Raw genomic sequence first — 20,405 nt, forward strand, 5'->3', positions numbered from 1 at the left:
GTCGAGATTATTGCAGTTTTTCGGCGCAACCGATCGACGCCGCCCGCCGTCGCAATTCGAACGCAATATCAACAGCCCGACAAGCGTTTTCATCGTACTCGGCGCCAGTGTGCACAAGAAATTCCTGCGCGCGGAAAAATCGCGCGGGCGGGCCAATTAATTGCAACTCAACAAAATGACTGTTTACCCGACAGAAATTGAACAGGACAAATTGATGGGTCGCTCTCGCCAGCTCTGAAAAATTCCCGATGCCGGTCGCGTCGCGGCGCGGCGCGGCACGAGGATGCGGAAGAGTCGCGAAGTTTAATTGGAACCTTTTTCCCCGTGCGTCGACGCGGCGCGAAGTTTCTTTTGCCTCCTGGCCGGAATGAAATTTGATATCGGCTGGAGGGAAGTTTAATCGGAATCTAATTTCAGTTAGTTGAATAAATGATGCTCCGATCGGTTGCGGGTTAAATTTGGGGGAATCTAAGGTTGTACGCGGGGAATCGACCCGGATGAGTCGATTGAATGAACTCTGGATGAATATCACCGATTATGTTTTCGATAATTTTGTATTGTTTCGAGTGTTTCGTTTGGAATGCATTTCGAAAGAAATTTGTTCGGTTGGATGATAGGAGATATGTCTAAAATGTCAGCAGAGAAGCATATATTCGACGCGGGTGTAAATTAACCCTTTGCACCCGAGAGGTGACTCTCAGTTGATTTGATACGGAAAAAATGAAGTTGAATATTTAGTATTCTAACCGAAACTTCGTATCGCTATGTGAAGTATTTCAGTAAAATAGCTTTGTTGCTCGATTCATCTGTGAATTATCGTTGAATTAGTTTCAAACAATGTCATCTATATCTCGTCGGAAAATGTTGAATATTTCCAGTGAGAAACTTTCGAGCGCAAAGACTTAATGAATAACCCGGGAATAATAAAATATTCAGTTCAGTAGAATTTACAATAGAAGGCGTTACCAACTGTGAAAATATGATAACCAGGTGAACTTTGTTTTTCCTGCCGCCGCCCGTAAAAATGAACATTTGCATAAAATAATAAGTTTATCATGTTTAGCGGAGTGTCTTCGATATCCGCCGCTAGTTTATAGGTCCGATGGAGTCTTCTTTCGCATTCACTCGCCTTTGATTATATTAATACGATTTTTCTCCCCTCCCGACAGCCGGTCTTTCCGGACAGCATGAAATATTAAGATAAATGTATTATACGCTCGTCGAATGACGCCCTGAAAAATAGCACGTCACCCTCTTCAGAAATAAATGAATATCTTACCTGCTGCACCATCAATCTTATTGCTTATCGACCGGCTTATACGTGTACCTACACCGACCGGCTAATACGTTTCAATTCGGTGGCCGGAGCGCGGCTTCCATTTTTATTCGCCGCCGCACTCGGAAGTAAGTTCACCCGGAACGAGCAATGAAAACGCGGAATTGCTTTCCCTTAACGCAGCTCCATTCGACGAAAAACGACGTACCTTTAACCACGTAAACTCTCGTAGTATTCGTGTACATCGAGTGTACGGAATCAATATCTGAAACTTCTATTTTAAACTCGTGTCTTTCGTACGTTGCGAATAATATACATTCTTTTACCTTCCAACTATTTCGATTGTGAGAGAATTAATAGTACTACAAAGTTTCTCTTGGATTGTATTGTATTGGATTTTATTCTATTATTAATTTGGAAGATTAATGATAATTAGTATTCCGAGATATTCGATTACGAAATCAATATCTGAAACTTCTATTTTAAACTCGTGTCTTTCGTACGTTGCGAATAATATACATTCTTTTACTTTCCAACTATTTCGATTATGAGAGAATTAATGGTACTACAAAGTTTCTCTTGCATTGCATTGTATTGGATTTTATTCTATTATTAATTTGGAAGATTAATGGTAATTAATATTCTAAGGTATTCGATGGTGAGGAGATTAATAATAATCAATAGTATTCTAGATTCCCAACGAATCCACACTTTTAATCACAGTCATGAATTGTGAAACAATTTCCTTCCACGTTCTTTCAAGAATATTAACACTAAAACTACCAGACGCGTCAAAATCACCCATGCCTGATTCCCTTTTGCAATTATTAAGAAAATAACGTATATTCCTCTGAGAAATTCATTCGCCGATACGCAAACTGTGAATCGAAGTCTCGACGAAAGCACTCTCCGAGTTTCTATAGAGAAATTTTAAAAACTCAATGTTAATAACCCAGTTGAATAATCACTGAACCTATGCACAATGAATTATTATAAAGATACTAAAAGAAAAGCGAATAGAAAAGAGTAAAAAGATTTCTCGGCGTTTCACGAGCCGCAACTCGAACACTTTCGGAGCGTTTCACGGATTACCGACCGCGCGAATTTCGCCAATTTCCGTGCGTTATTAACGTTATTAAACGTCAGTTTGTTCGTCGGTTCGCGGTTTTTCGGTCGCGATCATTTAACGGGGCCATTCGGTTGAAATTTTACGGCGCTCGGAAGAGAGAGAGGGAGACAGAGAGAGAGAGGGAGAGAGTGAGAGAGAGAGAGGCGGAGACACCACCGTGCCGCGCCGCGTCGGCGGTTATATACACGGTGGGCCGCTTGTACGCGTACGCGAACTAATTGATTAATGGTCAACAGATGTACGGGCACCATGCTAATTTGCCCCCGTGCCTGTTAACACCCCCGTAAAATCTGTTAAACGCGACGCCGTAATAAGCGTTACGCATCCCGGGCCGGGCCATTCACTTGAATTTATTGAATTCGTCCCTGGCGCCGGACCGTGAATTATTCCACCCTTGACAATGGGAACACTTATACACGCGTCTCCGTAACAATGACGGCCTGTCCGCCGGTCATTAACAAATCGACCGTACCGCTTTACCGGCGAACTTTATTGCAACAATTTTCGATGCCGCCGTTTTAACGCTAGAACAACCGAGCGTTTAGCATGATTAACGTGCGAGTTGTATGAAAATTGTAACGATAGATTTGTTTTCGGTTTATTATTGTATATGGATTGTAGTATTGAAGCGAAACCATCTAGTTTTCAAGTTGTCTCAGGTATTTAACGCTTTTAAGATATCGATCGGTGCGAAACGAGGAACCCGGGACCCGCCATTTTGTCGGCGCGGTTGTTCCAGTGGTAAGCGATTTCTTTTTTGGGATCGAGAATATTTTTAGGCATGTTTTGTACGTATTTTTGGCCTGAAGCGTGATAATTGGTGATAGGAGAATAATATTTGATTTGAATTTGAATTGTTTAAGTTGAAGAGAATTGAGAAACGTTGAGGTTTGCTGGAGTCTAAAATTTGTAAGATAAGGAAAGTAACTAAGTTGTTTTGATTGATCGAATTTAATTGGTGATCACTTTTGATTGATATTGCACAGAAAATTGTTAGACAACGGAGAGGTACAGATCGAAACGAGAAACGTTGAGGTCACTGGTTAACCTCTTCTTGCGTCTGCCTCTAAACAATCCGCTCTTTGTTGCAGAAATGTGCCGAGAATGCGTTGAATTGATTCCACTTCGACGAATTTTGGCTTCGGGAATGAATTCGACCGTGCTGCTCTTCCTTCTGACTGGTGAGTCCTGGATTCTCTGAAATTTGTTAATCGCATTCGTTAAGTAGCCGCGAAACGTCAGCCACGAAGCGGTTCTCGTTACCAATGGGAACAAGGTGAAATCCAATTCTCTAATTACATCGAAAACTTAATACCTCCAATCTCGCGTTTATTACAACACATTCCTTATCACTCTACTATACAGCACTAATGAAGCTATTAAATTTCCAAAAAGAAAAGTCGATAAAAATCTTCAAAATTAGTCACACACTTAATTCTGCATTATCATACATTTATCGAAGTAATAAAACAGTTCATTGACAATCTTTCCTAAAGCTTTCATCTCAAGCGATCAAACTATAGACTCTGAAAAGAAGTCTCTAAAAAGAAACCACACAGAGCTCGTTCCTCTTGTTAATTTTTCAATCAACCAATCACTGGGCGCTGCAGCTCGACAACACCGGACGTTATCGCGATCCACGGGAAACGGAATCCAAATTACCCTCCGTTCAAGCCTCGAAAAAGATCGCAGATTACTGGTAGCCCATTGTCTTAAGGAGGACCCATATAATAACATTCTTATCTGCCCATTAATCTATACACAGATGAACCACCGAACACGTCCCTGGGGGACAGAAATCCCTTTCCAACCCTCGTGTCGGCTATTATCGAGGTGAGACGGGGACAGGCGTGGCCGGGTCACGCATTCACTGACGAGACTAAGGGCTCGAGGTTTCGAAGTCGTGCCTCCTGTCAATTTTATCATGCGACACGGGTCTATTTTTTATTGTTAACCTTTCGTAGTCTGAAGTGCTCTTGGCTACTCACTTTAACATTCACATTGATGTTGTTTCATTCGATTACATCTTAATATGACGCTCTAATTATTTATTCAATGACACTTGGGAATCACTGAAATGGTACCTTTAAATAGTACAATTATACTATAGATAAATGTAGAAAAAATTGTTCAAGTAAGTATACGTTGCAATAAAATCGAATGTTGAGTCTGACTAGACTGTTTCTCCGTAGAGTTATTTTGTAACAAAGAGAAGTAGGAACGATGATTAATTATTTGACGTTACTAGCCTTGCATTAGACTGTTATCAGCTTAGTTACGTTATTAAATATTTTCATTCAACATCGGTTATCTTGCAAGTTACGATTGTTTTCAAGCAATTCAAAAGGTCATCAGTGACCAACACGTTTAACGTGTCAATCAGTTTTTCCATTTTCTTTTGTATAGTCGAGAGTGATTTAGTCGCGAAGTCAAAATTTCGACCGTGTCAGTTTTGTAGTGGAATTTGATTATTCTATTAATTCCTTATTCTAAATTAACCTTCTTTAATCTCCTTTAAACAATCATAATCAACGTGGTTAGAGTACCTATGAACTATCATTATAAGGAATATTTTTATCATTATATTATTGATTTGTTCGAGGATCCTTGAACTCAACTTTTGTATCAGAATAGCTTTAAACTCCACAAATTCCGAACAATATATTTCTATATATTTCTATGCACGTTTCTCTGAATCATTAAAAGATTGTACATGCATCAAATATGAAACATATATTTACCCACTGCCAAAAATTCAGGTACAAATGTTTATTTTCATAGTGTGAAATATTCATCAATACAAATTACCTTCGATTTCGTTGTGAGAAAACCAAATGATTCTTCAAATGAGAATAAAAACGTCCAAGTCACGCGTGGACGCGTCCGGCAAGAGAATAGGGGCGGCTCGGACACAAGTCACACCTCAATTGCTGCCAATTCTCAGTCGTGGTTGGCATTCGGCCATCTTCCTCCCCTTTCTCACCTGATTCCTCGCTCGAAGTCCCTAATGCGTGAGGAAAGGGGCGAAGAAATTCATTCGCTCCGGGGAGGTTGAATTTTCCCCGACGGTCCGGACCTCCGTCGCTCTTTGATTGCTGCGGATGGATCTTGAGGGCGCAGTCTTATGATTTTATGGTAATGGAAAGGTTGCAGGGGCGCGGAATTGATTTTTGAGCCGAAGAAACGTCGGGCTCCGCTAATGAGGGTAACACCGGGCCGGCACGATGGGGTTAGGTGTAACGGCAGCGCAAAATTCCCGTTGAACCTCGATACCCGCCCTGCCGCTATTATCAAGTATATCGATAAGCAATTAGTTCGTCCGAAATTCAATGATACAGATTAAACAGAAAGTAATTTGTCGTATTTGATTTACGAGGGAACTGTTCACCGAAACGATTGACAAATTCAAATGGAACTTTGCCGGCGACTAGTTTATCGTTGAAAATTATCAATACATAATTTTGAACGATAGACTAGCTGCTACCAACGTCCCGTCAAAACCTGTCAGTCCTACATATACTTACTATACTCCAATTCCATCTATCTACCCTATTTACAACTCAAAACAATCCCGCGCTGAGACCAAGAAACTCCCATTTCCCAGCGCCGTTCGAACTGCCAACTTCCACATTCCCTCTGCGGCAAACGCAAACGCTGCACCGTTGCAAAACAAATCAATTAACCGCAAGAAACCAATCCCGATAACGACAATCGGCAAAGGACTCCCGACAAAAGGATGCAACTCGAGGCTCATCATCCCGCTAGCAGCGGCAGCGCGTTCAAAGGAAAGAAATCCCTCGGCCCACCGTTGACCGCACGTAGACAAAATCGATAGCCCGAACGAAGGAGCTGCTCGAAACGGAAACGACCCGGTAAAACGAAAGGGTGACCTAAGTTTGATTTGGCAGAGATCGACTCGTGGCTCTCGAGGCTCGCCCCAATATCCACCCACCACCCTGAATCCGCCTGCTACCCTCTCTCTCTCTTTCTCTCCCTCTCTCTCTGTTCTGTCTCCTCTGTTGGCACGCTGGAACAGGCCGCCGCGCTCGCTCTCCTCGACTCGCGCCTCTCACAAAGCCAGACACGGTGGAAAAAGGAGGAGAGCACCGCGTCTCCCGTGCACGTCCACCGGTGCAACGGCCGTCCACCGTTGTGCAGAGCCTACGGTCGATGCAACGAAACCGAGGAAGAGGGAAACGAACGGCAGGGAAGAAGATAGACGGACGGATAGATAGGGAGGGGGCGGTGGGCGGAGAGATAGCGACAGGGGTGAAATGGGTGGGGGCCGCGGCGGCGGCGGGGCGAAGGGGCCGGGAAAAAAAGAGGAAGAAGTACGTTTGGTTTGGCAGCGGGCGGCAGTGGGCGTCGAACTCGGGACATCGCGCGCGGATGACGAGTAATCGATCACGAGCACTGTGCCAACACTCTCCGTACACCCGAAGAGGGTACGCCAGTGATTCTCATTTTCTGGCTTGGTAATTGTTACGTGTCGTCCACCTGCGACGCGAGCTGCTGTCTTGTAGGGAGTACGGTAAACTGTGTCGATTTTGATTGATGCGATTAGGTGGGCTTGTTTCTCTTTTGAAAGAACTGTTTCGTTTAGATGGCCACTTGCTGGGAGTTCGTTTAGAGATTTGGAAAAGGGTTGGGGGAAGATTTTTATGTATTTTATGCGTTAGATCTGTTTGTATTCGAATGTTCTGTAGAGCGGTAGGATTCAGAAGAATATGGCATCTATAATGCATTGAGGCTTGCGATGTATAGGGGACGTGGAATTTTGGGACATTCTCGCGTGGCACGTTTTTTCAGTGCGAAAGGTTAATACTTGATGAAGAGGGAGTATATTTGTGAGGGTAGGTGTATGTGAAGAGTTAAGTGGTCTCTGGGCAGGGTTCAATGTATAATACTGACAATGATTGGAGCTATAGGTATTTGACAATGTAAATGAGATCGGGTTACCTCGGAATTACCCTGTATGAATGTATAATCGTCTAGTTTTAAGTCTTTAATGAGCAAGGTCTAGATAAACGATCGTCGAGTTTTATAGAGATGATATGGTAAACGTATCTGAGCCTAGTGTTAATGTAGAGAAATTATGGAACTCGATTACCGTTAACCCTTTGCAGTCGACAGTTTTTCGCTGGAAATGTTCAACGTTTTCTGACGAGATGTAGAATGTTTCTTGAAATTTGCTTGACAATTCACGCGAAACGAAAAATATTACGTATATTTCATTACCGAGAAATCCCTCGGATGCAAAAGATTAATGTATTCATCGTGGTCGAAAACTAGTTGGTTCATCGATATTCCCCGGACTCGAGAATCACGCGATGATTTAGCTAGATCCGAGCGCCGTCGTTCTCCGGTTCCATCTCCCAGGTGACTTGAAGTTTGACGAGAAAGTTCGAGGAAAGAGACTGAAAGTCCATGGATCGAGACAGCTTGATCTATGATGTTCGCGTGTGTCCTCTTCGCACGAGCTCGGCTGGATGTTGTATACGGGCTTCGCGTGGATTTCGCCGGATCCGGTTCGGATCACGCGATTCGTCGTCGAACGTGATTCCCCTGGCATTGTTTTAATCAAATTCGCAGGAAGCGTTCGGCCCAGATCCGAACGCCGTATTCGTCACGTATATCAATAGTATTCTCAATGAAAACAGAAATCTGCAACAATCAAGCAGAAATTTCCTCGCGAGATCACGTCGCTCGTCATTCTGGGCACAGCGAACAGCTCGTCTCGCCCTTTGAAAAAACTTACCACTCGAATTACCAACCGAATCGAGTTTCTAATTTTCGAGACAAAATGATTCACAGGTCCTCTATTAATCCCGTGAATCGAAATTTCCTATTATAATAAGAAACAATAACAATTATCAAAGTAAAAATTCGTCATTCGCGTTTCGAATCGAGTCTCCTATTATCGAAACAAAATGCTTAACAGGTTCTCCATTAATCCCGTGGTCGAAATTTCCTATTGTAATAAGAAACAATAACAGTTATCAAAGTAAAAATTCGTCATTCGCGAGACGGATACTAAAAAGCCCCTGCTCCAGCCGATGTTTTCCTCTTAAAAATATCCTCCGTTCCCCGGCCATCGATTCAACGTTAAAAAAGAGTCAGACGACTAAAGCCGCGTCTACAAAGCGTGCACGTTGTACCGCGCGCATCCGCGACAGCGAACGGACGCGGAGTAACATTGACATGTACACAGGTGGCCGGGTATTGGTCCCGCTAGACAGTCCTATTGATTTCTGATTGAGGCAATCGACGATGCCAACTGCCATATTGGACAGGCTTTTTAAACGTTCCGCACGAAGTTTCCGCAGCCACCGGGAAATTATCCATTAGGAGGCCGGGGAGATACAACCGGCGTTTGAAACATTGACGAGTAAACGACAGAAAAGGGGCTGGGGCGGCGAGGAGGAGGGAGCGGGAGGGGATGGCGGCTGAACGGAACGTTAGCTGGGGGATAGGAGGTTGAAGAGAGCGACGGGACGGGACGGGAGGGATGATAAGTTGCTCGATCCTCGAATCGAGCAGCTCTCGATGGTAGGAAGAATTTCGCCAAGCACTTCTTCAAATATTTAAGCAGACCGGTCGGGAACGATGAGTTGCCTTTATCGTTAATTTCGATGAACGAAAGTCAGCGAATCATTGGCGCGGAAAACGCTGACGAGATAGGGATAGAGATAAAAAGAAAACTCGGAGCAGGTAAGACGGAGGGGGATGGAAAGTGGTGGATGGAGGGAAAGAGTTGGGTCAAGAAACACGGGGATGGAAAACTGTGGACAGCGATGGAAAGGAGGATCAAGGAAGATGGAGAAGGGGATGGAAAGTTGGGACATAGATGAAGGGAGGAATCAAAGGAGAGGGAGAAGGGGTGGCGAGCTATGGTAGAGGTAACAGGAGAAATCAACGAAGAATGGGGTGGAAAGTTGTAGACAGAGGTAAAGGGAAATAAAGAGTGTGAAAGTGTGGGTAGAGGTAGAAAGGAAATCAAGGGAGAATGGGGTGGAAGGTTGTAGATGGAAATGAAAGGGAAGATTAAGGGAGAGAGTAAAATAGAAGGGGATGTAGGGTTGTAGAGGAAGATGAAGAAATAAAGTGAAAGAGGAAGATAAAGGGATGGAAAACTGCGGACAGATACAGAGATAAATCGAGGAACAGAGAGAAAGAAGTCGATAGAAAGCTGTTTCCGTTAATTATTACAGTGTACAAGGTAACGAAGGTTGTATACTTACAATTAAAAAATGTGTTTCATTATTTAATTGGTTAGGGTGGCGGAACGATGGTTCCAACGGGAGAAATTCATCGGCCAATTATCGCGACGCGATGATGCGCGGCGATTCTCGCGATTAAATCTCGGGATTATTGCTGTACAGTTAGCTGGGAGTCCTCGGTAGAATTCTGCGGTTAAGATTGTTGATAATGGCGGCGGTGTTTGTTTAGGGAAAGTTCGATTCGCTTAAGAATCGGAATTCCGGCGTGGCGTTCGATTAATATCTGGCGCGCGCGGTCCCGCTAACTGGAGCGCGCGGCTCCGAACAAGTTTCCGCGAATTAACAACTTCGTAACGAGCACAATGAAGTATTAATTAATGCCACGTGGCTAATTAACGAGCGATTAAGCCGAGTGACCGCGGAGCAGTAGTAATTAAGCGTTCTCGCGAACGATACCGTTTGAATTGGGAGGCTGAGTTCTTCTGTTACAGGAGAGCGAAGCGGCTTTTAATGAACAGCTGGTTAAGAATGAGTTAAGAAAAGGTATGAAATTATCGGACGAAGTTGTTCGCGAATTTTAATGTGAAATAATTGCTTCAACAGCAGGAATCGAGGTTTTTCTCTTGAGATTCCAGGCAGGCGACTGAACATCGGTGGTTCTATCTTAAAATCTTTTTACATGAGACTTCATTCATTGAGTTAATCACATTTTGGTATATAAATTGTATTATACGAAACTTATTTCTGAACGAAAATTCATTTATCGCAAAGTGATTGAAAATTTACGATCAAACGCTATGGTTGTTTTCAGAAAAGTGAAAATAAGTTCCACGCTTCGAGGACGCTAAAATATATCATTTTTGCGTCCTGTTGTTGTGTATATGGCCGCTGAGAATATCCCATAACGCGTACCGAACAATCACTCCTTTATAAACCTAATGAATTCCATGAATTCCGTGAGCCGCCGGTCTTTCAAATTCGTATTTGCGCTTCGTCCCGGAACAATTTACTTTTCATACAATTAATTCCTCGCTTACGTATAATGGGGGGTGGAACTTTGTCGCGCTTAATACTCTGCAGAATCAGCCGCACTTCCCTCGCATTTTTCAAACCGGATTCGCGTCGGTAGTTTCACCGCGACGAAAAATGCAAATTAAAATTCAATTTGCCGTTCTCTGTCCCGCACAATCCCCGCCGTAGAATTAGTACGTCAGAGATAAACGAAACAGATGATAGAAAGTTTTCATTTGCAGCGGGTATTCTAGCTCTTGGACTACAATTAATACCTGAACTACGGTCCGATTAAATTACCACGTAATTAATACGCTCCTCGATAAACCGTTTCGAATCTACGATACAGTTTATTTTATAACGAAATCAATGAAGTTTCCTCATTAATATACTCATTGAATTATTGTTCAGAGTTCCGCGGAGCACGGAATTTAAAAAGGAAACGACTACCTGTTGACGGTTCGAGAACTCGAAAATTCGAAAGCTTGAACATTCGAAAATGTGAAAGTCTAGCCTGAAAATTTTACTATTTGCACACTTCGCGCCAGCTTAATTTATCATTGTCCAACCTCCTTCGAGTTCAGTGCTTCCCTCGAAATTTCCATCGGCAATTAGCCACCGACGTACACTTCCATAGAAAACGTCGGATCCGGAAGTTATCGTCGGGACGTGTCGCGAGCACAGCTGAGAGCCACGTGTAACGCGGATATCCGTGTCCGTGATGCTTTCACGAAAAATACAGACAGCGAGGCGTCCGCCCCCGCTCGCTCGCTCGCCCCCCTGGCCGTCCCCGTATCGATTTCTGGCCGATGGAGTATCGCGATACTCGCTCTCGTTCGCCTCACCCTCCGCCGCACCAACAGCCGATCGCCATTCCTTGTGACTCTAGCTGCACCGGCTCCTCTTCCTTTTTTCCCTGCCACCCTCCCACCCCCTCGTTGCACCTACACGCGTGTACCCGCACCGCCCGGTCCCCGGTACCGTGAAATCGACATTAACGCTCGGAACCAGTGGAACCGTCGAAATGACCAATTTCACGTCCCTCGTTTCACGGTCATTTAATCATTGGAATCTAGAAGAAATTACTCGGCCAATAATTAAACGAGTTGCTTAATCAATCCTAGCGCATGCAACAGTGAAACTTTCGCAGCATTTTATGCTTCTAATCTAGAAGAATAGCTTCGATAAGAATTTCTACAAATTTTCGAATGTTTCGACCGTTCGAGAGTTACATTTCGCACAAATTCGCGGTTTAGTTTCGTTGCGAGCCGTTATTCCATGATTCTCCCCTCGCGACAAAGGGACTGCGAAAAAATAGCTTCGGTGTTCCGGTTGTCCGCGATAAAAATTTCAATTGTTACACGTTCCCCGGCCGGTTCTCGGAGTCCCCCGACTCCGGCCGTTGTTTCCTCGATTTCCGCGCGCGTAGCCGGCGGCTCGCGGATATTTTACAAATCATTGAGGAACCTTCCCGCGGCACGCGAGAATTGAGCGAGTAATGACAACGGGGACAAGAGTGACCCGAATATTCTGTATTCAATCCGCGCCGGAAATTACTTTCATTTTCGCCCGCGAAAATGCCGGCGACGGTTGAATCGACGGTTCCCCGGTCGTTCGACGGCGAAATGCGACAATAAAACGACGATTAAAAGGGATAGAACCGAAAAAAAGGGACAGCGGCGTCGTCCCGCCTGTCCCCCGTCCCGGTGTCGCGCCTCATTAAAAACGTATTCTTCGCGGGACGCGATCAACGGCGAGACGGAGGGGCTTGAATGGGAACGGAAGCGAACGGCGTGAAAAATAATCCAACCTTTTTGCAACTTACATTCATACGAAATAATATTTCCGCGAGGAGCGCGATGAATTTCGAATAATGCGCGACGATCGGAGGAAATGTTGCGCCGGGACTTAAACGATCGCTCGCGGGTTCTCAGGTTTTCGTCGTTCCCCGCCGTCACGCGATATTCGAACGTGCTAGGCGAAACTCTAGACTTGTCCGTAACATAAAACAATAGAATATGTAGTCTCTTAAATCCATTAGCTAAAAATCGCAACAGAGAATTCCAAAGCAAATTCGGATAGATCATTTCAAACGATACCTGAACCTGTACATTCCACTCAACTTTACAAGCTCGAACGCCCCATATTCCATAAACAGTCGAATCGAACTGATATCCATCGATACTGAAAGCTACGATTCCCCCCACCCGTCCTGTCGAAAGATTAAAACCAAAAATGGTTTCACACTCTCGAAATCCTTCCACCGAGCGGACGCGTTGAAATTCGCTATTTCACAGTGGCGTGCGTGCGTCTATAAAAGCGATAGATAGGGGGGTGTCCCGAATCGGGCATCGAATTCGCTTTATCTCCTTTTCATGTCGGTCGATAAGCGTGCCGGAGGGGGAGAAGGATGGATGGACGGAGGGGGGCAATTTCCTGACGCGGGTATTCTTTTTCACGGGGTCGCTCGGTCGGGGGGGTGGAAACGGGGCCAGGCCGGGGGATGAAGGCTGTACAGACGTCGTAGACGTCGCAACTTCATTCGCTGACAATGCTTACGTCGCCATAACTTGAACACCCCGCCACGGCCATTCTGAACTGCCGAAACGTGACCGTGTTCCCAGATCGAACCATTTAGTTTACGAGATAGCGGTGCCGTGTATCTGGTAATACGAGCCAATCCGTGCTGGGAACGGCGTTTGTAATCCCATTATCATTTTCGGTCGAGGAGCCCGTCGATTAGTCGGTTCGGATTACCCGCGCGAGATCGGTAACTCGGCCTGTTTACAGGTGCCCGGAAATTATCGGCCGGGAAACTGGGTCGTCTTGGTGTTTCGGGGAAAGAAGATGGGTTATCTGGCGCTGGTATTATATGCTACGGGTTCAACTGTTCGCGCTGCAGTTCCTCACTGGAAATGCTTGATATTGTCTAACGAGACGCGGACGGCGTTTTGTGAAATCGACTTGAAATCGGACGTACATTCAAGAAAACTGTTTTCTTTCAATTCATATATTGATGTGTTATATAGAATTTAATAATGAATTAAACTTTGCAATTTTACTGTGTTAGATCAGTTGATTGAGAGGTGCCTTTGGAGTGCAAGGGGTCAAACTTTTGCATTCCAGAAGTTTTTCACTGGAAATGTTTAATATTGTCTAATAAGATGCAGACATTTTGTGAAATCGACTTAGCAAGAAATCACTCGTACATTGAGAAAGAAAACTGTTTTCTTTCAATTCACATATTGATGTGTTATGTGGAATTTAATATTGAATATTAAATTTTGCAATTTTACTGTGTCAAATCAATTGACGACTGAGAGGTGTTTCTGGAGTGCAAAGGGTTAACACTAGCAAAACGATGGATTTCAGTTTACTTATTTCGTAATTAACATTGGAACTACCAGACGGGTGAAAATGGCCCATTCCTAATTTCTTCTTTTTGCGATTATTAAAAAGACAACAGGTGTTCCTCTGAGGAATTATTGAAGAAATTTAGCAATACGCAAAGTGAATTGTAAATCAATTAAAGCTTCAATATGTACACTCTTGGAGTTCCTATGGAGGGTTTTTAAAAAGTGAATTTAACTATTCGGTAGTTTTAGCTTTAATATCTCGATAGCGTTCAATATTCGAAAGGATTTTAACAATTTGTCAATGTATCGTGATAATTTGAGTATTACCGGTGATTTCGACGAATTATTGTTGGAAAGGGTGAACGTGAGGAGATGAAATTCCCTGAATAACGAACGTTGTTGTTCACTTTGAAATATTGCTAGCCGAATGATGGCGTTTCATTTCAACGTCAAAGAAACGATGAATATTCAAATTCGTTAAATGCAGCTTTATTCGACAGGAGTTTGAATTTTGTTACAGATTATCCATCGAGCAATTCAAATCTTCGACGATAAATCCGCGGATACGCGAGCATTCACGGCTCCCCGTGAAAAATGTAAAATCACGTTCCCGGAACCTTGGCGCGCCATTTATCCACGCATATGCGCGAATAAATTAACTTATTTAATAATTTCCAGCGGGATCACCATCAAGAATTCATCAACCGTAAAGCAGGGGACGTGAAAGCGGGTAATACAGATAAATCCGTTTCAACCATTACCGAAATTACGGAATTTTCGCGTTCTCGAAAGGTCAGGCAATAACAAAACGAAAGTTGCGTTCGTCGGAATATACCGGGATCTAATAGAAATGTCCGCCGTGAACGATGGTAATTTTAATCCTACAACAGTTTCACGACTCGCCTTTAAAGAGTATGAAACTCTGAAGTCCTTTTGCGGCCGAGGTTCGAATGGAAAAAGGAAAAATCGCGGTTAAACGAGTTAAAGGTGAACTCGCCTCGGTACGTTGAGTTCGAAACACAATGGACCAACGATTGCCATTTCGAAGGTGAGGATCGCGCGTGTTAACGAATCACGTTCGGTACTTCGACAAATGAACATCTGAAGATCGCCATATCTATAATCGATACATTAGAAATAGCTAATAGACTAATAGATAGATAACACATATATCATTACGTATTTATTATCAAGACACTATCATATTGCATTCTTCAAAACAGTATTACAAATACCGCGTTGTACGTTCCTATTTTAATTTCTTTCACAAGTTACATAGCAGTACAGCTCATTAGCTTGTTGATTACTAATAAAACAAAGTAGAAAACCATAAAATACGTATGTGCTATAACCGCAACCTTATGGAGCCTCATCGCTGGGCAGCGAATCGATTCCAAGTTAAAAACACGGGTTTACGGATTTATAGGGGTCAACGCGGCCGGCCAACGTAATCGGGTCGAAAACGATCACCGGGTTGACCCATTGAAGGGGATGGGAAGGGGCGGCGATATTTGATCGGCGATATTGTTAATGAAATTCGCGATACCTGGTAGCGATGCGTTCCGCTTTGCGTGCGGAGTAAATATTAAGCGGGCATTTTAGCGCCTCTGGCAACACGCCCTCTGCGGTTGCGCGAAACGCCGCGGATATGTCCGGCGAGAGGGGCCGGGATGGTAACACTGTCGGATAAAATCGATTCCGACAGAAATCGGCCGATCGAAAAGGTCCGGACGCGGCACACGCTAACGCCGCGGCGCGTACGCGTTGATACGCTTTAATCAACTGCCACGATATGCGTGCCGGAGGAGAAATAGCGCTGACAGCTACCATTTTTGCATTGCATCAACAGGCAGGCTATTTTGATCATTTTTGCGTTGTGTTGTCCCATTCGCTCGATTTATATTCCGAGGGACGTGCGACATTCGCGCGAGCCGAAGTAACTAATAGCACTTTCACGGAAAGAAGATTTGATCTGCGATAGTTTCGTTCGCCGTTAACTTTACGGAACGCGGAATAATCTATAAACCTCGAAATCACTTGCATACTTTATATTTTACATTTCGGTAAAGCGCAATTCAAACGTTTCCCCTCGAAAGTGCAATAATTCAAAGTTCCATCGAACTTTCGCGGAGAAAATGTATTATACGTTGAATTTCAAATCGTGACACACGTTTCAGACGTTCTGTCGTGCTTGTACTTCGGTCTCCGTGAAGGAGGTTGCAGGGAAATCTAAGCGAAGCGTTCTATAAAAGTAGAGCTTCACGTTCGAGCCACCTTGTACATTACAATATTAATGCAGTCTGGAAGTCTCAATTTCGAAGTTCACTGAACCAAGGTGCCTGCTTGATTAAAAATAAAAAGGTCCCTCAGTAAATGGGAGACTACGGATCCGCCTGAAATTGATTAACGAGAAAATGGGTGGAACCACCCTCCAACGCCGCCGGCCGCCATCCCCCGGTCGATCGATTAATATTTATTTCATTAGGTCACAACACGGCGAAAACTAATTTCACGCGTCGCGCGACTCCGCGCTGAATCCGATTTTGATCTCGTGCTATTATGTACTTTTCGCTTCTTCCCGATCCCCCCGCCCCCCCGCCGCCGTCACGGATCGAATCGCGTTCCGCGCGGCGCACTTCAAAGCGCTGGAAAAACGGCGGATCGAGTTCGCTGGATTTTTTCCCCCTTTCGGAACGAATTTTCACGGGAAAAGTATTTACAAGTACCGCGCCGCGGCGCAACCCCTTTCCATTCAGTCGCAATTTTTTCATAAAGATCGATTAGCTTCGTTACACGAACGGGAACAACGGACAAACGGCCTCGGAAAGTTTCTATTGTCAGCGATTTCCCCGTAGAAATTGATTTTTAATATTTTCCTTTGCCGGAGCTTGCCTGCGGATTATCGGGAATTTATTTTTTTACTTTATTTGCACGCGCTGGTACCTCCGCGACGCAAGATTGCCCGTGAAATGGGACGATAACGACGGAGATGTAATAATTGGAACGGCGTATCGGTAATTTTTGGAACGGCGCACAATGGGAGTTCGGATGGAATTGAAATTTTTTGGATCCACCGTTTTTATTACGAAATATACGCAATTCCGGCTGTCTACGATATTTTATTACCTTCCGCGATTCCCGAAATATTTCGCAGTATATATAAATATAAAAAACTATGCGTCAAACGTGTTCCGAAAATCAAAATCGATAGACGCCCGATATGTTTTTACGTCGTTCCATTTTCTCTCCGTGCGGCAAACTACCCAATTATTTTCCGTAAAAAGAATTAATTGGTTACGACGTTGCACTGTCAAGTTTTTAGGTCGAGCAAAGAGTGAACCAACCGAAACTGTATACAGTAGAACTTAATATAACACGATTAAAAAATTCTTCTGGCGAGTCTCGCTCTCACATTCATTGTTTACCTATGTTTTTGATCACGTTAGCTGCGTCTACTGCAGGTATAATGGAGAATGATAGAATCCCACTTTTATAGTCACTTCTCGATCTTTTAACGTTACAGCAACAGCTATTGCGGATATAATGGAAAATTAAAGAATCCCACTTTTACAGTCACTTCTCATGAATCCTCTAGTCACGCTACAGCAGCAGCTACTGCAGATATAATTGAAAAGAAAGAAAAACGGAACGAGAGCTCGTAACGAGAAAATGAAAAGTGTCCGGAGGGATGGTAATAGGGTTTTCGGCGGTTGACAGTGCTCGGCGCCGTACAAAATGGCGAATCGTGTGCAGCAGAGAGTCCGCCAATTTCCCAACTCTAATATCTCGCCGATTACAAGCTTGTTGGGTGGGGCGGGCGGGCAAACCCGATTTGTTGTGTCAACCTGACAGCTGAGACGAACTTTAACACGCAATAACGAGCCGTGCACGCGTCGACGGGGCGTCGCGTCGCGATCCCTAACGCCGTCGCCGACGGCCGGTGATGGATTAGACGCGAAAACGACACATGACGGATACGAAATGAAAATCTGATTCGCAGCGTGCCTATCAATCGATCGGCCCCGCGCCCAGGCGTTCCCCAAACCTTTCGAAAATGAGCTCCCCGTGCTACGTACTCTCGCAACGGCATGACGCGGCCATTCGAATGCCGCGCGAACCCGACAACGCACTTCCGCTGATACTCCCGAATGATATTTCGTCGCGGTTACCGATCGATTCGCAACGAATTTTCGGAATTAACATGTTCCTTCGAGTTTAATTAAGCTTGAAGTACACCAGATAATATATCATTCAAGTCTCAAGTGATACAGTTTTCAGAATGTATTCGCGACGATTAGAATTGACACGAGAATCGATCTAAACGAAGTAGAAATTGTGAATTACGGTTGATTAGATAATATCTTATTCTTAAGTGGAGACCGATATTAAATAGAACAACGGATTTAGAAGTTAAAATTTATTTCATTATTCTAAGATATACGGTATCAATTAACATCGTAACTTACATTACATTTTAATTTTATATTATACAATATTTTATTAATATAACACAATATAATCGACGATGGAATTGGTATGTACACGTGGAAACAGCGAATCATGAACTGGAGAAGAATAAATATTGTAATCCAACGACGCTGTATATTTCTATACAATTGCACGCCGAAAATTATTGTTCGACGGGACTGGAACTGTTCGAAACATCGGGAAATCCCGGAATGTCGGTCAACGGGGTTACGTAGAAGTTGGACGAGAGTCCTGAGCCAATAGTCACCGTCGTTTCAATCGGGACGGGTACGTGCCCCGAGTATCGATACGCGTTTTCGTCAGGTGATATCCGTCACGCGTCGCTTTCGACTCCAATCCATCACGGTCACTCGATCCGACCGAATATCGAGCTTACACGCCGATACAAATGTTTGTGCACGAAATTCACCGGTGCGACCCTTCTCCGCCGCCCACTCCGTTCCCGTCCCTGGTGATTTCGGAGATTTCATGCTGTCAGGAACGATCTGGCGGGCTATTAAGCATCATTAGCGTGTTTAATCCTTCACCGTAATTAAGCTCGGCTTTCCCCGCCCACTACCTCCCCCGTGAAACGAATCGTTACGATATCACAATAAATTTATTATACTCGTTCGACTCATCGACGGAATAATTCGCGGAGATTTATTCTGACTTCGCTAATTAACGTGTATCGTCATTAATGATTATTAAAACCGTACTCAACGAAATCGTTCCGTAGATTCGAGTGATAATTATTGGAATTCGTTATTAGAATAGTCTGTTCGTCTAATCAACGGTATCTAAACGATCAGTTAGAATCACATTCTACCTTTATAAATAAAAAATTGCGTATTGTATCATCAGGGGGAATTTCATCAATTCCACTTGTCTTAACTTCGAGTTATACGAATCATTGAAAATTACGATTGTTCAGAAACTCATTCCACTATATTCTTCTTACACAGTCGAACATTTTTCGAAGTCGCGACAAATATTCTGTACACCCGGTTCTCGAGGATATCGAACCGAACGTTCGTCTCGCGACCGAAAATAGAATCCCGAAGGCGCAGCCATCGCGATAGTACCCATCGATCCGGCGAATATTAACAGGCGGAAGCTTCCGTCGAAAATTCGCGCGAGTCGGCTGTCCCGGAATTTTCGAAAATCCCCGGAAATTCGTCGGACGTCTCGGTGACGCGCTCGATCGACGGTGGGGGAGCAGAATTCAATTATTCGCCGGGGTTATCTGCATAATAATCGGCTGGATCCGATTAAATCGGTAAATCGTGTCAGTCATGGTCGCCTCGCGATCCCTCCTGCGCGACGATAATCCTCCGTTGTTTCGGAAACGCGTATCGACTTCTTTGGGACACGTGCCACGGGGTGCAAAAGGGGGCGAAAAAGGGGCGGGGGCAGGATAAGCGCGAGTTTCGATCGCACGCGATCGCATCTCGACGAGAAAAGATTTACGAGCGATACTTCCGGCCGTGCGTCATCCGGCCCGGGACGGTTTTTATAGATCGGACGAGATCGTCGACGCGACGACGCTCGCGGCTGCCTCGCCGATCATCTCTATCGGTCCGTTCGCATCGCCGGGAATGGATACGTCTGCAAATTGGACGGGACCGAGGGCGGGATCCTTGACAATCATGTTTGTTTGCAGCTCCGCACGATTCATGGCGACCTAGTTGATTTTTGGTATTTCCCAGGTGACAGTATGGAAATGAAAGTCTTTCAAAGGGAGATTTAACATTTGAATGTTACTCGAATCGCATTGTACCGCTCGACACTGTATTTTCGACACATCGCGTATTTTGGTATAATCGAGTCGAGCTCGTGATTAACGCCAGAACTATCAGGCGAGTCGAAATGACTATAATTTCTTCGTTTACAATTACTGAGAAGGTACAGACGCTTCTCTGAGAAACAAAGAAGCTGACTTAGTA

General features: G+C 44.3%; 1 protein-coding gene across 1 annotated transcript in view; it reads left to right on the forward strand.

Moving 5' to 3' along the window:
• The window catches only part of LOC143175098 (cell adhesion molecule Dscam1-like), a 217,260-nt gene that overhangs the window by 127,755 nt on the left and 69,100 nt on the right, over positions 1-20,405 (forward strand). The window contains exon 3 of the mRNA XM_076372228.1: positions 3,497-3,586. Coding sequence (XP_076228343.1) covers positions 3,499-3,586 — 88 coding nt within the window. The 5' untranslated portion in view covers positions 3,497-3,498. The remainder of the gene's footprint in view (positions 1-3,496; positions 3,587-20,405) is intronic.

Source organism: Nomia melanderi, chromosome 11 (genome assembly GCF_051020985.1).
Source record: "Nomia melanderi isolate GNS246 chromosome 11, iyNomMela1, whole genome shotgun sequence".
Lineage (NCBI taxonomy): Eukaryota > Metazoa > Arthropoda > Insecta > Hymenoptera > Halictidae > Nomia > Nomia melanderi.